Below are 19,030 nucleotides of genomic sequence, written 5' to 3'. Positions count from 1 at the left end.
ATAGTAATGCTTTTTTTTTTAGTGATTGAAAAACTTCGTAGCTAAAGCTCTTTTTTGTAGTAGTGCATGAGGTTCTCATAAGAGTGAACACTTACTTGAAATCCTTTCTTATTTTTTTTTTCTAGCAAAGAGAAAAATAGAATGAGTCTGTTGTTGTGGATATGGATGCAAAGAAAAAATGGACAAAAGAATGAGCTTTGTGAACAAAGTAAAAATCTAATCAAATCAAATTTAAGAAAAATGTGAACTTACCTTGTGCCCTGCATTGCCAATTTGGTTTTGAGGGACAACCATAGTGATGGCCTTGTGCGTCGACAGTGTGAGGGTCTTAGAAGAAGAAGACTGCCATTGTGGTAGTGTTGTGAAGGTTGAAAAGGAAATGGAGTGAGAGAGACTAGAGAGAGAGAGAGCAGAGTGTGAAGGTTGAAGAGGAAATGGGGCTCTCGAATCTAGTTTTTTTTAAAAGGCGGGGGGAGGAAACCTTGGCCCGACAATATTGTGCCCAAGTGTCATGGCCCATTAGTCAATTGGCACGCCATGTCAGAGGGTGGGGGTACAACATAGTCGTGACCATGTGTAAATGCGAGAAAAATCATGCCTGACCCAACGCTCGGTTAACTTTTGGAGCACGACAATATTGTGTCTAATGCTATTGTGTTGGGCCAATTGTCTTAAATTTTTTTTAAAAGAAAAACAAATGGCACGACATAAAGAGTATTACCAATAATAATATGTTATGCGCACCACATTTTGTCGTGCCCCATATATGAACGTATCTATATCCTATCACGTTGTAGTTATTAGAGTTACACAATTTGAGATTCGATCCCATGACCTCATTACACACACACTCCATGGCCACCGGAGCTAATCTTAAGTCTCCAAGCATCCATATATTATAGGGTAAATACTATATATTTTGGACCTTGTGTATTGTAAAAATTACCAATTGGACTCTCTGCTTTATTAAATGACAAAATAGATGTATTTTCCAAAATTATACAATTAGGACCCTTAACTGATTTTTTGTCAAAATAAAACTTAATAATAATCCGATATAGAGATGTTATGACAAAACTAGTCACATTTTCTATAACTGTTCGTGTTAAAAAATTGTCTTAAAGTTGGTTTTATTAAAAAATAAAATTGTTGAAAAATTGAGTTCAGAGTTCTATTTTTATTATTTTAGAAAATATAGATTTCATTTTGTCATTTAACATTTGATAACTTTTGTAAAACATATGATCTAAAATAGTATTTACCTATATATTATATAGGGATATGATTTTGTCCCGTGATGTACTTTCACGGAATGTATTCCGTGGTACATTAGATGTGTCTCAGGGTACATTAAATGAGTGTTACGTTTCTACTTTTTAACCCTAATTATCCTTAGATCAATCTCAGCCGTCAGATCAAATAACTTTCTCATCTGACGGCTGTCGTACATCACGGATTACAATCCGTGAAAGTAGAATAACGGGACAAAATAATATCCCATATTATATATATATATCACATTGCTTATATAATGAATTTAATATGATTATTAAAACATGCATAATGCAAATTAATTAACACGTAAATATCTATATATATTTATATTAAGTAGTGTTTAATTTAAAAATTGAGAAAACATATACATAAGAAAAATAAGGGTAAATACCATTTTGGACCCTCTGTTTTGCAAAAGTTACCAATTGGACCCTGTGTTTTGTTAAATGACAAAATGGACCCTGTATTTTCTAAAATAGTACAAATAGGACCCTGAATTGATTTTTTGTCAAAATAAAGTTTAATTATAATCTAATCTAAAAGTGCTATGACAAAACTGTTTACATTTTTTATATATGTTCGTATTAAGCATTGTCTTCAAGTTGATTGTATTAAAAAAAAAGTTGTCAAAAATTAAGCTCAGGGTCCTATTTTTACTATTTTAAAAAATACAGGGTCTATTTTGTCATTTAACAAAACACGGGGTCTAATTGGTAACTTTTGCAAAACAGAGGGTCCAAAATGGTATTTACCCGAAAAATAATTAATGTTTCGTACGTAAGTACGTACTTCTCAACACTTTCCTCTGTTCTCCAATCTGGACTTTGACTTATTATTCAGACAAATCATTTTATTATAACGACCTATTCACAATTGTAGATATTATATATATATTTATGAGTTCAATTTGGCCACTAAACTATATTATTATTATTATTAAATATTAAATCATCTCATGACTTGCATTATTAATGCATGCCCTATTAAACCAAACTTTTTTCATTGTTATTCTATAATTAGATTAGATATTCTCATGACTTGCTTACATTTAGTTAGTCTAATCATAGCACTAAAAAAAATAATGTTCCCTTATTTTTAATTTGGATAAAGACTTACACTAATTAAGTCCCCTGATAAGGCTTAAGTTTTCTCTTTATTAAATGGGGATTGTGTAATTAGAGACGGGGATAATTAGGATATGCCCATTTATAATAATAAAAAGAAAAAGAGAAGAAGAAAATTTGAGCTTTATAAATTAAGAATGACACATATGTTACATGTATTCAAAATTCATTAGGAAAGAAGAGAGTATAAATTATTCATTAATATTATTATATTGGAAGAACAAACAAAATAAAAAATGAGTGAATACATGGATATAATTCATCCAATCTATAAATTTTACAAATGGGTTTTTCCCATTACAAAAAAAATCAAAATAAAATAAAAAAGATTTGCCTAGCCCTAACTATATCATCTTCTTCAACTACTCTTGGTATATAGATTATCATCAACTTATGTATACATCCACATTCAAGCTAGTTAGGAATGAAATGTATATTATTATATATATGCATATATAAAATATATAATTTGGCCTGGTCGGTTGTATTTTTAAAAGCTGCTTTTACGTTTCTAAGGCTCCAAAAGTGTTTCTCCTACTGATCGGGTGACTAATGAATTTCAACTTTCAGTTCTAAAAAGCTCTTTGAGGCGAAAACAGTTTTGGTAACTTTCTTAGAAACTAACAAAAGTAGAATTAAAAGTTCAGCCAAACAAGACCATAATTTAACATTGATTAATTATGGCAGTTACCGGAGCTATGACCAGGGATATTAGTACATGGATTTGGACTTGGAGTATCGTTACCACCCCTCGGGAGAACCTGAGTAATCAAAGGCTTGAACCAATATTGATGATGATGTTCTGCTTTTAATAATGGCCTCATTTCTCCAACTATTGCTAAACCAAACAAAATGCTTAAAACCAATACAACTCTCAACATAATTCTCCTCTCAAAAAAACCCATCTTTTGTTTTTCTTTTCTCTTCTAAAACACAAAGTATAGGGCTTTAAAAAAGTTTGTAATGGAAGTGAAACTTTGGTAAACAATTGATATCTATTTATAGAGAAATATAATTATTAAGATCATGCATGACACAATATGAGGTCTAATGCCATGTGATTTGACTCATGAGTTATTATAATTTGAATATTTGAAGGAATCAAACATGAGACGTAGTTACAAGGAACTAACCCAAACTGATCAACTTAGATAGGCATAAAATTTTGATAGTTTTCTTTTGTGGGGGTCAAAAATATTGAAACTTTACTAACATATATATAATATGTGATACCAAAAAAGATAATTAAATAAATAAAAGATTGAAAAAATTGGCGTATGATTTGGTTGATTATGACCAACCAATTAAGCAACCATGAATGAATGAATAGTTTTAATTTTGTTTATAATGTCAGCGTTGAGGTCAATCATCTCCTTTGAATTTTGAGAATCACTAGTCAAGGGAACCATAAACAATTATTATTATTATTCATTGTTTTTTTTTTTTTTTTGAGAATTATTATTCATTGTTTTTTAATGCTCAAATCTTTAAGGGCATGTGCTCTTCTTAAAATATATAATATATAGAGAGAGAGTTTGTTTTGGTTATTTTTGGTACTTTAATAAATTATATTTAATTTTTTTTATGTGACATTGTATATTGTTATTCTAATAGATATTTTATTTTATTTTTAAGAATTTTGTAATACTTTTTTATGATGTCGAAAATAAAATTTAAAATATATTTTTTTAAAGAAAAGAATTTCATTAAGAAAGATCAATCGCCTAATTACATAAACTTAGTGGTAACAACACTCCTACTAAAAATTTAATTTGGAAAAGAATACGAAACTCTAGCAGAGTCATGAGTCTCCCTGCTAGCGGAACGATAAACAAACACTAAAGAGATTTCACTCGTACAAAAAATTAATTGTTTAATTATTGTACACATATAAACTAAAACAGGTATTTATATGTGTGCAACTGAATATTATTTTCAGCAGAGTAAATTATTCATAAATAGTTAATTTATAATTTTTTTATATATACCAAAAACAAAAATATCCTTTATTAGGAGCAAAACTAAGGCTCTCACAAGTATATGACTTTTTCTTTGGTCTTCTTCAAACTTAGATATCGAACTCAAAACGCAGTGTAAAATACGATTGAGCCAACCTTTTACTTCCTTGTTGACCAAGTACACCTATTGACAAAACAGACTGCATTTTTCAACTGTTACTAATCCTTGTTTATGAATTATCACCTTTATATATGTATATATATATATATATATATATATATATCATTTCTGAATTCAAACAGGTGACAAAATGAATAACATGGGTGGTCAAAGAACCACCACCACCTTTGTTTCTTTATAATTTCTTTCCCATCAAAATCACACTAAAGAGAAAATTTGTAATTTCTTTATCTTGAGTTGAACTTTTGATATTATGTTGATCCCCAAAATGCATAATCTGAATTGAACATTACAAAAATGACAAAGTAAATCATTTCTCTGAGAATTATACTAATAGCACGATCCATTATCTCGAGTATTATACAGTACACAAGGTTAATCAGTTAGGCAACAGGGAAATACATCTTATATAAATACACATGTCTACAATTCAAATCAGCTTGATAGGGCAGCCAGCAGCTTCTCCTTCAGTTGCTCAGCTTCACCACCTTGAGTTTGAATGGAGAATGTATGGACGATTCTATCGTTTTCATTGATGGAAACATTGGACTCTTGAGCAACAATTTGATGTTCCCTAAAAGCTTTGATGACATTTGAAACAGGGTGTGAGTCCAATGGGCAGCTCATCCTCACCACTGCATCTTCCTGTCTCGATTGAAAATCGATCTCTGGCATTGAGAACTGTTGCTGCTGGCCATTGTTCACCATCTGCTTTTCGGTTTCCATCACCCTGATCTTTGTCTGGAGATCTGTAATATAAGTAATAGCATCACCAAGCAGAGATGCTTTGTCCATCTTTGAGATGTTAGGAACAACCGCTCTTAGTGCATAAAACCGCTGGTTGAGCTTCTCACGCCTTTGACGCTCTGCTTCCACATGATTTAAGGGTTCTTCCCTTCCATTTGCTGGCTTTCTCCCTCTCTTTCTTGGTTTCCGTTCATCAAGCTGAGGCAAGGCATCATCCTTAGGAGGCTCTACTACACCTGTAGCTCTTGTTTGGGCATTGAAACCTCCAACAAGCATTTGTGGAAAAAGTTTCATTTCATTTGTGTCACTTCGACCATTAGAAGAACCAATTGCTTGCAAGTCAAAAGATTCTGGTGGAAAAGCCGTATCATCTTCTACCTTTGGAGAGAAGTTAATGTTAACAGATTGGGATTTTGTACTCCCTAAACTTAGTTCATGACCAAAGATCTTTGGGAGTGCCTTTGTTGTTTGTTGTGATGAACTAGAACTCCCAGCTCCAAAAACAGTTTTGACCATATCCACAACACTTTGATCTTCAGGGGTAGAATTAACAGTACCGAGCTCCACCACACCAGAATTCACAGGTACAAACACCACTGTTTGGAATCCAGCCACTCTTGCTAGAAAAGATCTAGACTGATAATGGTGGGAGCAATTAGATACATCAGAAGCCCAAATTGCTTTACCAGACTTGTATGACTCCCCAGGACCACAAACCGAATCGACTCGATACTTATAATACATAGAAGTGAGGTAAAACATCTCTAAATCTGACACTCCATCTAGTTTCCTAGCATAAATATCATCATTTGACCCACCAAAACAAGCATGAAGTTTCTCAAGCACCCTCTTCTTCAACTCATTCTTGTTCTCACTTCCATCAAAATTAGTACCACTCTCACTCGAATTCTTCTCTGCAGCAACACTACCCTTTTGATTCCTACAATGTCCATCACCCCAAATCAAGGCCGCCCCGCCAGACTTCAAGCTCACAACCCGCCAGAAGATGCCATAGTTCCAATTACAGTTTTCAACTAATTGACAAAGCCCTTGCTGCACACCCGAATCGCCACCCGGTTTGTTCAACCCGGAAATCCCATTGTCAGAAGCTAATGAGATCAAGAACTGACATGCTTCAGTACCCACCACTGATTCCACCATCACCTTATCCTCAACTTTCACCCAAAATTTCTCACCCATTTCTTTATACTAATAATATCACAGATTCACAAACTTAAATAGCAACAATCAACTCACCCAAAACCTTAAACTCTATAATTGAATGTTTAAATCTCAGTCTCTTTTCTAAGCTCAAAGGTCCAGTAATAATCTATAAAAATGAATCCGAAATTTCAAAAATTCAAAGCTACCCATTTATCAGAACCTTAAGAGGATCTCTAAACCATAATTAACAGAAATTTAGGGTAACAAGAACTGGTTTTACTATATACTCCAAAATTCAGGAAAAAATAAGCAAATGAAGAAACAATACGAACTTGATTACCTGAAACGAAATCGATGTTGGAGTGAATTAGAATCCAAGAACAAGGATTCGTACGATTTCACAGAGCTGGAACAAAGATGAGGGGAAATTGGAGTTGGGTTTTTGAGATTTTAGATCTGAAACTCTAAACGTTTTAATTACAAGATGAAGACATGACTATTCTCAGGACCACACTAAACAAAATAATAAATTAAATAAATAAATAAATTTGTCTGATCCAAATTAAATGGGCTAGTAGGCCCAAGACCAGGCCCAATACAAAGACTATGGACTTCTCTTTCATTTTTGGGGAATTTTTATGGAGGTTCACAAAAATACTGAATTTTGGGGTAAAGTTTATATTTTTACTGCCACATGGCAAAATTTACAAAAATATTGCCCTGGCCTTTTTTTTTTTTTTTTTTCTTTTCTACTGTACACACCATTAATCACATACGAGGCCTTTATCTTCTACACTCATAGAACACCAGAACAGATAGAAAATAACTATTAATTCTGGTGAGATGAAGAAGAAACATTAAAATCAACGTCAAATGAACACCCAGCAGCTTCATCAAGACTAGAAATCAACGAATCAAACAAGTTAGACACTTAGACACACCCAAATTCTTTTAAATGACTCACGTACTGAACTTAAACAAGGACATGCCCACCACCAAATGACAAAAGAGAAGGTTACTTGATGAGGTTAGATCTGTAGCCTTGAAAGAAGAAGTGAGCAAGCTTTTGGCTAGTAATTTCATTCGTGAAGCCTTCTATCCTATATGGGTAGCAAACCCTATTTTGGTTCCAAAACCAAACAGGAAGTGGCGAACATGTATCGACTTCACTGACTTAAATAAGACATGTCCCAATGATTGCTTTTCCGCTTCCTTGCATTAATTAACTAGTAGATGCTACCCCTGGCCATGAACTTATGTCTTTCATGGATGCGAATTCTAGATATAACCAGATACCCATGAATGTGGCAAACTAAGAGCACACAAGCTTCACTGTGATGCCTTTTGGGTTTAAAAAATAATGGTGCTACCTATCAGCGACTTATAAAATTATATTAAATATGGAAGTATATGTAGACGATATGCTCGTCAAGTCTAAACGTTCAAAGAACCACGTTGACGACTTGGAAGAGTGTTTTCGTATACTAAAAAGATATAACATGAAATTGAATCTACTTAAATGCTCGTTTGGGGTATCATCAGGCAAGTTCTTTGGGTTTATCGTTAACTCAAGGGGTATTGAAGCAAACCTAGAGAAGCTAAAGGCGTTGATTGACATGCCTTCCTCAAAAAGAAAGAAGGATGTCCAAAGTCTGACGGGACGCATAGTCACACTCAATCGGTTTTGTCCAAGTCCACCAATAGATGTCTACCATTCTTCAACTTATTGCAAGGAAGTAATAAGATTGAATGGACAGAAGAGTGTGAACAAGCATTTCAGTCATTGAAGAGACACCTAGTTGTACCCCCTATCTTGTGAAAACCAATTGTGGGGGAGGTGTTTTATCTGTACTTGACTGTAATTAAGCATGCGTTGAGCGTTGCATTGGTGCATGAAGAGAAGAAGATTCAAAAGCCAGTGAACTACATCAGCAAACAGTTCGTGGAAGCAGAGTAATGTTATCCCACCGTGGAGAAGCTAGCCTTTTGCCTAGTCCATTCGTCAAGGAAGTTGCGACCCTACTTCTAAGCACATCACATCCATGTCATGACAAATCAGCCCCTACAACAAGTATTGATGAAACTAGAGGCATCAGGTCGACTTCTTAAATAGGTCGTCCAGTTGGGTCAATTTGAGATCACATACCATCCCAGATGAACCATAAAGGCACAAGCACTTGCTGACTTCATTGTCGAATGTACTGGGTTACTAGAGGAAGACAATGTAAGAGAACTACCAGAGTGTGTATGGCAATTGTTTGTCGATGGGTCGTCTAACAAGCATGGCTTGGGGGCAGGAATCATTCTTGTCACCCCGGATGGGTATAAGATTCATTCTACTCAGAGGTTTGGGTTTTAAGCATCCAATAACGAGGCCGAGTAAGAAGCCTTACTAGCTGGACTAAGGTTGGAAAAGGGGCTTGGTGCGAAAGCCATTTGTTGTTTTAGTGACTCCCAGCTAGTAGTCAACCAGATGTTGGGTGACTAATAGGGAAGAGGATTAAAAATGGTGGCTAACCTCTCCCAAGTGCAAAAACAACTCTAACAATTTGAGCTAGTACTAGTCCATAGAACAAGTACCTCATGAACAAAACTTGAATGTTTATATCTTAGCATGTGTTTGGCCACCACCAAGGAAGTTGATAGACTCAATGTCGTCTCAGTAGAGTTCCTTCCTGAAGCATCAATGTTAAAGAGAATAAAGAAGCTAGCATGGAGTTGGTTGATGCTCAAATAACATGGATGACTTCACTTATTGAGTACTTGACCACTAGGAGTCTCTCTTCTGATAAAAATGAAGCAAGGAAGTAACTGTATAAAGTATCAAGGTTTACCTTGTTGGATGAGAAATTGTATAGAAGGGGACATTCATTGCCATTATTAAGGTGTGTGACAATTGAAGAAGCCCAAAGCATATATTGAAATAAGTCTATGAAGGATTTTATGGAGATTATGCTGGCATGGAGGGGATCGCTTAGTTAAGAAAATAATAAGGCAAGGGTACTACTAGCCTACTATAAGTCAAGACTCTCTCCAATACGTAAAAAAGTGTGATAGGTGTCAGCGCTTCTCAACTATACCAAGAGCCCCTTCAGTGGAACTCACTTCCATGACCTCCCCCTGGCCCTTTGCTTTGTGGGGGTAGATTTGATTTGATCTTACCACAAGGTAAAGGTGGAGTCAAATATGCAGTAGTCACAGTGAACTACTTCATGAAATGGGCTGAGACAGAACCTTTGGCTACTATAACTTCAAAGAAGGTACTCGACTTAGTCGTGAAGAATAATGTATATTGTTATGGAGTTCCTCACAAAATATTGTTGTCACCTCCCCAATGGTCACAAGCATAAATCTACAACAAGACAAGTAGGGGGGATGAGAAAACCAACATGACAAGATAAATTAAAAATAAATAATACATACAAAACTAAATTAAATTCTCTAATAAATTATTTATGCTAGTTAACTAAAAATGAATTGGATAAAGACTAACTTATTAAGTTAGATATAAACCAAATTTGATTAAGTTTAGAAAATCTAATTTTGTTATAGTTAAATTGGAATAAATCTAATTTATTTGACTAAGCTAAAATAATTTTATTTCCAGGAAAAATTTATTTTGAGTTAGTAATTTTCGGGCCCATCTCAGCACAAAGCCAAGATGATCATTTCTGCCTAATACCAATTAGAGGGTTAAGATCATTGTTTCGACCTGATGTTGGGATTCACATCTCAGTCCCAAGTGTAATTCTCAACAACAAGGAGGTGAGCTAAGACCATGCTCAAGGGAGCAAAGGATCACCTCGACCCTGGCCATGACCATCTCAGACCAAATGGCCACCACAACCTTTGGTCCCAATTTTGAATTTTTTTTTTTTTTTTGGATTGGGACATCTTGGACCAAACCCAATCAAGAAAAAAAGGGCTATATATGTACATCCTATTGTTTGTGGTCATCATCTTGTTCGTTTACGATTTTCTTAGATCCACTACAAGAAATGTCACTTCTGTCAGTATATTTTTGTGTTGATAAAAGTTTAGTATTGCGATAATAAAATGAAATTTACTTCTGATGTGTTGGTAAATTAACGTTGGAAATAGAATTTTTGCCAGAAGAAAATGAAAAGTGTTGGCAAAAATGACTTTTCTCAGCGTGTAAATACGTTGGTAAAAATTAGATTTTAGCCACTGTAAATGTGCGCTGATCAAATTTTGACATTTTTGCCAGGACAGTTTGTGAAATGCGCTAGTAAAAGTTACTGGTAAAAGTGATATTTCCTGTAGTGGTCCATTGACAAAATATCGCATCAACAATCTTCAATTAATGTTGTTTGATGGTTTGATGCTCATTAATTTTAACATTTTTAAGATGTAAATTTGCATTTTGTTAATATTAGAGCATCTCTAGTGGAGATCCAAATTGGTAATCTATTACTAAAATATAGCATATTTTTGCTCTAATTGTGTGCCAAAAGTTTATTCAAATTTGTTACACAACAAAAATTGATTAAAATTTGGATTACAATATGACTTGATATAAACTTTGCGTCATCATAAATGTACTATATTTATATTTATATTGTTTTTAATATTTTATTACTAAATTTAGTTATTGTATTATATTATAGGGATTTTTTTATTTTTATACTTTAAAATAATTTTTTTTTTGTATTTTTACGGAATTCTACATAGAAACTCTCATAGAAATAACGGAGCGACTTAAATCGCAACAAAAATCCATATAGCAACCCTCATAGAAATTAACCATTAGATAAACTAATTGAACAACCTAAACCGTAAATTTAAAAAATAATACAAGATAATTTCCCTAAATTATAAACATTTTAGTTTTACATTTATTAATGTTTATAAAATTATTATTTTTTATAAAGTTAATAAAAATATTAATAAAAACTCAAATTGTAGTGCATTTGAGCACAAATGAACAATATTAAAGTTGGCTCTAGAGTGTGGAATGAAGAATTGATAAGGGAAAGTTTTGATGAAGAAGTGGCAATGTCCATTCTGCGAATTAGGCCTTTGGAGACAAGTGAAGACATCATTTTTTGGAAAGGATCAAAGTCAGGGATATATACTGTCAAAAGCGGGTATTGGTTAAGTCAACTCAGTAGATTCAAGAATCCTAATCGCGTTTGGGAAAAGCTTTGGCGGTCTAAGATTCATCAAAGATTAAAGCTTTTTCTTTGGAAAACTTGGTCCAATGTTCTGCCTTCGAAACAACGTTTAGGATTGGCTGATAACACATGTTCCCTCTATCATGTGGCTTCAGAATCTGCTCTTCATCTCTTTGGTTCTTGCAGTGTGGTTCGTGCGGCTTGGTTTTAGAGCCGATGGGGCATTCGTTTGGAAGATTTTCAACGGGAAACAATTATGGACTTTGGAGATTGGTGGTCTCAAGTGAACGATGAGGACCTTCAATTGTTTGCAGCTTGCCTCTGTGAAACGGTATGGCATTGGAGGAATAAGGTAATTTTTAAAGGTTGCACCTTCTCTTTAATGGGATTGATTAAGGACATTCGAAAAAGAGTTAAGGAGATGGAGTTGAGAGATGCTCCTCTGGAAGTGGCTGATCGAGTTGATTTCCATGTCCCGGTTGTGGAGAACCTGGATGAAATGCAATGCTTTTACTGTGATGCTTCTATTCTTGATGAGGCTGCTGGTGTGGTGGCTGTGGAAGTGGCTGAACCGATTGTGGGTGATTCCTGGGTGGCTACTGAGTTTCATACGGTCTCGGGGATTCTTGAAGGGGAATTATTGGCAATTCTTCTGACGTTGGAAGTAGCTCGACAGCGGGGTGTAAGGAAGATCAAAATCCTATCGGATTCCAAGGTGGCAATTATGGCTTTGAACAATGGCTGTTTGCCTTATGCTTGGGGCACTTATCCTGTTTTTGAATCTTGTCGATGTGTTTGTAAGTGTTTTGATCTTGTTGTTTTTGCTCATTGCCCTCGGTCTTTGAACAGTGTGGCTGATGCAGTTGCGGGCTGGGCGAGATGTGCCAAGTCCTGCACTTCGGGTCTGCTCAAAGTTGTTGCCCCTTCGGTAGCTTTGAGTTTGTTGTAGTTCCTTTTTGTTTTCAATAAAGTTGGTTCCTTATCAAAAAAAAAAAAAAAAAAAATATTAAAGTTTAATATAAATATATCACAAAATTATTTTTATATAACTTAGGCTAATTAGACTAATTTATTAGATTAAATTCTAGTTAAGAAATGACATCGAGAATATATAGCGTATAGTGAAATACTACCACGTGGGCATTGTGAAGAGACATTAATTTGCTGGTCAGGTTTATAAGATTTATTAATTAATTATCATGAAGTCATGTTCTGTTGTTTTATTTATATAATTATTTAAGATTAATTTTATGATTTATATTTAATAGTCATTTATGTGAACGAAACCCTAAATATATATGATTCGTTGATGATCTGATCTTAATAATGAGCCAAACTGGCCACTATGTTTTTCTAATTAATCCTTATTTAATTATTAGTTGGAGCCAGAACTAGTACGTACTATTAAAATAGAGAAATGTTAGTGGTGTTCAGCACTTCTCCTATGTGTCAATATTATTATTGGTCCAACTAAGTATCGGATCGCATATAATTTAATATAATAGTTTTTAGGGAATATCGTTAGTCAATCGCAACGCAACATGTCGAGAAGGTGCTAGACGTACCACTGATATCTAATAGCAATGCTCATTAAAATAAGCTCCCTCTCACCAGCCAAAACTACATATATATTTTTAATTTTTAATCTTATCCCATTTCTTATTTGGGACTATATTTTATTTTATTTTTTGGTTGAGTTAAGGTAATATCGTATCTTTATATAGGATTATAGGGAATCATAATCACGTGGGTTCTAGCTAATCTCAGTCCATATTAATATAAGAAACTCTTAACCCTTTATATATCCTTGGAAAATTGCATACTCCTACAAATGGTGCACCCATTATGATATATTTGGTATTTTAAATTATATTTTATTTTAATTTTTTTAATAATTGTGTACGTTGTAATTATATTTAAAATATCTGGTAAAGTTTGGAGAAATTCAAAAAAATTTAACACGCAAAAAATAAAGTTGGTCAAACAGTATTTTACACAATCGACTCTTTTATTTTTTACGCGTATAAAGGTTACTCTTTTATTTAACATTAAACACTGCTTTCCATATTATGAATTATTTCAAATTTTTCAAAACTTTGTAGAATGTTTTCATGAATAACTATAATATACACAATTATTTAAAAAAGTAGAGTAAAACTTCTTTCGAATGATAACATACACCTGTTTTATGAAGTTGCATTGTAAAAGCACCCTGTGTCTTCTTGTTTTCTTTCCTTTTCTAAAAATATATATTTTAATTAGAGCATTCTTATGAGACACTAAGGTATCTACACTTTTATGACACGACGTCTTATAATTGATTAACAATTGATTCTTTATAATTTTTATTAAATTAAAATAAGTGGAGTCCAATATTAAATTATAACAATAGTTATATTATATCTCATAAGAGTGTTAAATACTATGGTTCTCTTTAATTTATAGATAGATCATGTACATTTTAAAATAAAATAAATAAATTAATTAAAATAGAGAGCCTAGAGGCACATAGATTGGTCCCCTTTTTAAAATTATTGCCTAACCTAGCTACATGATAATTAAGAAACCCTAGTTAGTTATTTAGTATAATTACAAACTTAATTATATAGTTTCATTAATATATATATATACCATGAGCATGCGTAGTAAGAAGCTTAGTGGTTGTATTGTACGGTTGTTTCTTATGCTCATTAGTCTTTTTTTTTTTCTTAGTTTAAAATTAAATTAAATAGCAAATGGATTTTTTACTTAATTAATAATAGTAAATTAATATATAATTACATATATCTGACATGACTGACTTATATTGTACTGGCCTTTGGAAGAGACCACCTTAGTGAAATCGAAATCAGTCAAAAGCTTCCTATAATAGAAGTTTTGCACACTACTATAATATATATATATATATATATAGAAAAATGGGATAGAAATGTCGACATATATATATATATATATATATATAAATATATATAACTTGACCTAATAACAATATTTATGAGAGAATATATAGTAAATTATTTTGGGTGGTTTACTTATAGAATAAGGAAATAAAAACGTGTGATCATGGATCTGTACTCTCACTTTTTTTTTTTTTTTTTTTTTATATAATTGAATTAAGCACCACAAATGGAAATTAATTACTAACTTTCTTCATTGATCATACTATATAATATGTAAAGTAGACCCTGCGAAAACCCTCCAATTTAGTGTGGTGTGCTTAATTTCATTTATGGTATGATTATATGAATAACTAATAAAATGAATCTTTTAACCATCTATATATCATCATTATTATTATTATTATTATTATTATTATTATATACATCATCATATATGTTTCTCTTCTTTTTTTCAAAGGATTAATTCATTCATATATATGTTTTCTCTCTCTCTCTCTCTCTCTCTCTCTCTCTCTCTCTCTCTCTCTCTCTCTCTCTCTCTCTCTCTCTCTCTCTCTCTCTCTCAAATTCTTTGGTCAAATTACATTACATTTATGTAGTTCTTTTTTTTTTGTTTGAAAGTGCATTTATGTAGCTTTTATTAATTAATATGCATATCATTTAAAATATATGTTACTTATTCTTATTATATGAAGGAAGTATATGCATAGGTACATATATATACTATTTTTTTTTAATAAGGAATCAACTTCATTAACTCAAGAGCAATCGCTCAAAAGTACAAATTCAAGTTCCGAAGGGATATTATTCCTCGTGAACATACGATCAGCAAACAACCGAGACTGACGTGCCATAACATGTGCAGCTCGATTAGCAGAACGTTTAACAAACCGTAACGAAACATTATTCATAGAGTCTAACAAAGACTTACAATCTTTCACAATTAAACCAAACCCCGAAAACATCTCAATCGGGCTATGGATAGCTTGTACAGTAACTAAGCTATCACTCTCCACACAAACATGTTGGTATGACTTATCCTTCAACCAACTCAAAGCCTCCCTAATGCCCAAAGCTTCGACATCAGCTGGATTAGTTCTTCCTGGCCGAGAAGACCCCATAGCCACCACAAGCTGACCGTTGCAGTCCCTCACCACGAAGCCAAAGCCAAACCGGTTGTTGCTGTCAAAAATTGCAGCGTCCACATTAAGTTTGATCCCATTAGAAACAGGTTTAGTCCATAGCTCATCTCCTTTGTTGAGAAACATCGGGTTCAACGAAGGATAGTTTTCACTCAACTGAGCTTTCTTCCATTGATCAATAGACCTTAAAGCGAACTGAACAACATCATTAACACCCCGGCTTTTCTGATCCCAAACTAATTCATTCCGAGCCTTCCATATCGCCCAACATAACGTACCGACCTGTGCAACTTTCTCTGCATCAGCAGTGTTCAATAAGTGTTGCAACCAGTCACGAAATGACTCCCAAACCCGACCCCCATCACACACGGCAAGCTTCTCCCAACAAGCAGTAGCAAAATCACAATTAAGGAGACAATGTGTGATAGTTTAACTAGAAACTAAACAAAATGGACAGCTATAGTCCAAAGGCACCTTCCTCTCAAAAAGTCTCTTCCTAGTAGGGAGACAATTAGCCGCTGCCCTCCAAAGAACATCTTTGACAGTAGGCGGAACTTTGACTTCCCATAACTCTTTCCAAAACTTTGAATCCCCAGCCCTTCCATCAACATTTGTATCACGGTTCATGAGAAGTTGGTAAGCTGATTTTACAGAATAACAACCCGAATTTTCCTTCAACCAATACCAAGAATCTATAGCATCATTTATAGCTAAAGGAATACCCAGGATTATTTCAGCTTCCCTTTCATTAAAGATGTCCCGAACCACTTCCTCATCCCACTCTCTAACCCCCACCTTGAACAAATTTTGGACTTTTAGATCATTATAAGCACTTAGATCAGAAGTTGGAATTGGAGACTCATCACTTGGGAGCCACGGGTCCATAGCAAACCGAATAGATAAACCATCCCCAACCCTCATTCTTAAACCAGCCTTGAGAACACCTTGAGCTTCCACTAAACTTCTCCAAATAAAGCTCGGGTTGGAGCCTAATTCAGCGGTAAAAAAATCACCTTGAGCATAATATCTCGCTTTATACACACGACTCACCAAGGAAGAAGGGTTAGTGACAAGACGCCACCCTTGCTTACCCAACATAGCGATATTAAACTCACGAAGACTTCTAAATCCCATTCCACCATCAAATTTATGCTTCACCAAACGAGACCAACTCATCCAACTAATGCCCTTATTTTGATTCTGATAACTCTAAGATTTAGAGTTAATTTCATATCTTTAAGCTTGAATTTAATGTGATTTGTGGAACAACTAATGTTTATATTGTGTAATTGTGTCTAATTTGTTTTGTCTTTGTAACAAATGGAAGTGTGTGTGTTAGTAAGTGTTAGATGGACTTATGTTGTTGTTTTTATGTGTTTTGAGCAGAAAAAAAATACAAGAATAGGCATTTGGAAATATTTGGGACGAGGAGAAAAAGGAGCAGAAAAATGATTATTGCTGACTGGCATTGCTATAGCAATCATCGCGTAGCAATTTGTCAGCCCAGTAATTTTATTTTGGCAGAAAAAACCAGCTGGCATTAATGAAGAGAAAAAACGAGCTGAGGTGGCGGAATGTGGCTTTTGACTCAACAAACATGTGGAAAATGAAGGACAAGTGGGTGATGATTGGGATTTCCAATTAGGGTAAACTTTGTTACCCTAATTGGGGAACAAAAAAAAGAAAAGAGAGGATGAATTAAAAAAAAAGGTGGCTGCACTTGAATACCAGTACGAAAAAAATACAGCAGAAAAGGTTTCTAAGTACAAAGAAGGAGGAGAGTACAAAGAAGAAGAAGATTGAGAAGAAGGAGAAGAAGGCAACATTCAAAGAAGGATTTGAGCTCAACACTCATCTCTCTTGCTCTCCACTTCGTTTTGTATCATTTTCTTCTCTTTAAGCTTTTCTTTAACTTCATGAACAATACATTTTCTGGTTTTGAGTTTCTAATTTCAGCTATGAACTAAACTTTTTGAGATTTGGGTGGTTATAAACCCTTGTATGGACTAGTGTTTTGGCTTTGCAATGATGAAGTAATCTTGTCTTTGTTCAATTAGATGTGATGAAATGTTGAATGAATGTTAATTTTTGGCCATTTTTAACATTTAGCAAGCTAGATCTTACTTGGAAAAGCAAGACCTAGTTGAACTCCTCTAATTGATGCATGATTTTTACCTTTTCTTTTAGGTATTAATTAGTAGTGAAATAGGAATATTTTGCTACCATGTATAACTAAGGATTTGATGCTTTATTGGGCTATTTGTGATCTAAACTGATGTAGGAATGCATTGTGAGATTATGAATGGTTATTCGCAAGTTTTGGAAAAAGCTTGCTGGTTTTGTTGAAATTTGTTAACTCTGTCAGGATTGCTGATTCATTGCTGGGTCATTGCTGTATCAACTGGAACATACAAGTGGAAATTAATCACCCAAGTCTAAATTCCAAATCTGAAATTACCACCATTTTAATCACTTTTAGTTTCTTATTCTTAGTTTATTTAGTTAAAAAAAATTAGTTCTCAAGTTTAGATTCAAGGCTATAAATTTTTCGTGTGAATTGATGTGTGACTTTGTTTTATTTTTATTTGAAATTCTTGGAATTACTTTTAGTTGATTTAACATTATTTAGTAAAAAGTCCCTGTGGAGACGAACTTTGATTACTTATCATTGTATTACTTGTTTGTGATTGTGTACACTTGCGCAATTATAAAGCAATAAAATTTTCACAACAAGTTTTTGGCGCCGTTGCCGGGGACTTTAAGTTCTAAATTTTGTTTTATCAACTAATTGACATTCTAAGAATTTTTGTGCTTTTAATCTTGCTGGTTTTTTTTTTTGAAATCTCAGGTATCTATAGTGTATGAACCAACAAGAGGACTTTGAACTTGCTCCTATTGATCCCGAGATTGAACGTACATTCCGAAGAAGAAGAAGGGTTCAAAAGGCTAAGGGTCGAGACATCATGGCTGAAAATTTTGATGATGATGGGGTTGCTCCACAAATTGCTAATCCCGTCATGTTGGCAGATGATCGAGCAAGGGCTATAAGGGAGTATGCAGCCCCCATGTTTAATGAGCTCAATCCAGGCATTGTGAGGCCTGAAATACAAGCACCGCACTTTGAGCTCAAGCCAGTGATGTTTCAAATGCTCCAAACCGTGGGGCAATTCAGCGGGATGCCAACTGAGGATCCTCACCTCCATCTCCGTTCATTTTTGGAGGTGAGTGATTCTTTCAAGATCCAAGGAGTAAGTGAAGAGGTGTTAAGGTTGAAGCTATTCCCATTCTCACTACGAGACCGAGCTAGATCATGGCTCAACACTTTGCCACCTGATTCTGTGACCAATTGGAATGACCTTGCTGAGAAGTTTCTGAGGAAATACTTTCCTCCTACTAGAAATGCA

At 34.0% G+C, this 19,030-nt stretch overlaps 1 protein-coding gene across 1 annotated transcript; it reads right to left on the bottom strand.

Annotated features, from left to right (window-relative positions):
* Nucleotides 1-4,836: 4,836 nt before the first annotated feature.
* On the bottom strand, nucleotides 4,837-6,988 carry LOC115719507 (transcription factor bHLH3). Its single transcript, XM_030648582.2, has one exon. The coding sequence runs from the start codon at nucleotides 6,483-6,485 to the stop codon at nucleotides 4,974-4,976; it is 1,512 nt and encodes a 503-aa protein (XP_030504442.2). The 5' UTR covers nucleotides 6,486-6,988; the 3' UTR covers nucleotides 4,837-4,973.
* Nucleotides 6,989-19,030: the final 12,042 nt, after the last annotated feature.

Source organism: Cannabis sativa, chromosome 2, assembly GCF_029168945.1.
Source record: "Cannabis sativa cultivar Pink pepper isolate KNU-18-1 chromosome 2, ASM2916894v1, whole genome shotgun sequence".
NCBI lineage: Eukaryota > Viridiplantae > Streptophyta > Magnoliopsida > Rosales > Cannabaceae > Cannabis > Cannabis sativa.
Note: the sequence above shows the minus strand (reverse complement) of the source record. Positions and strands in the feature narration are given on the sequence as shown.

Coding starts and splice junctions, on each gene's coding strand:
- LOC115719507 (XM_030648582.2), bottom strand. CDS start 6,485: ATGGGTGAGAAATTTTGGGTGAAAGTTGAGGATAAGGTGATGGTGGAA.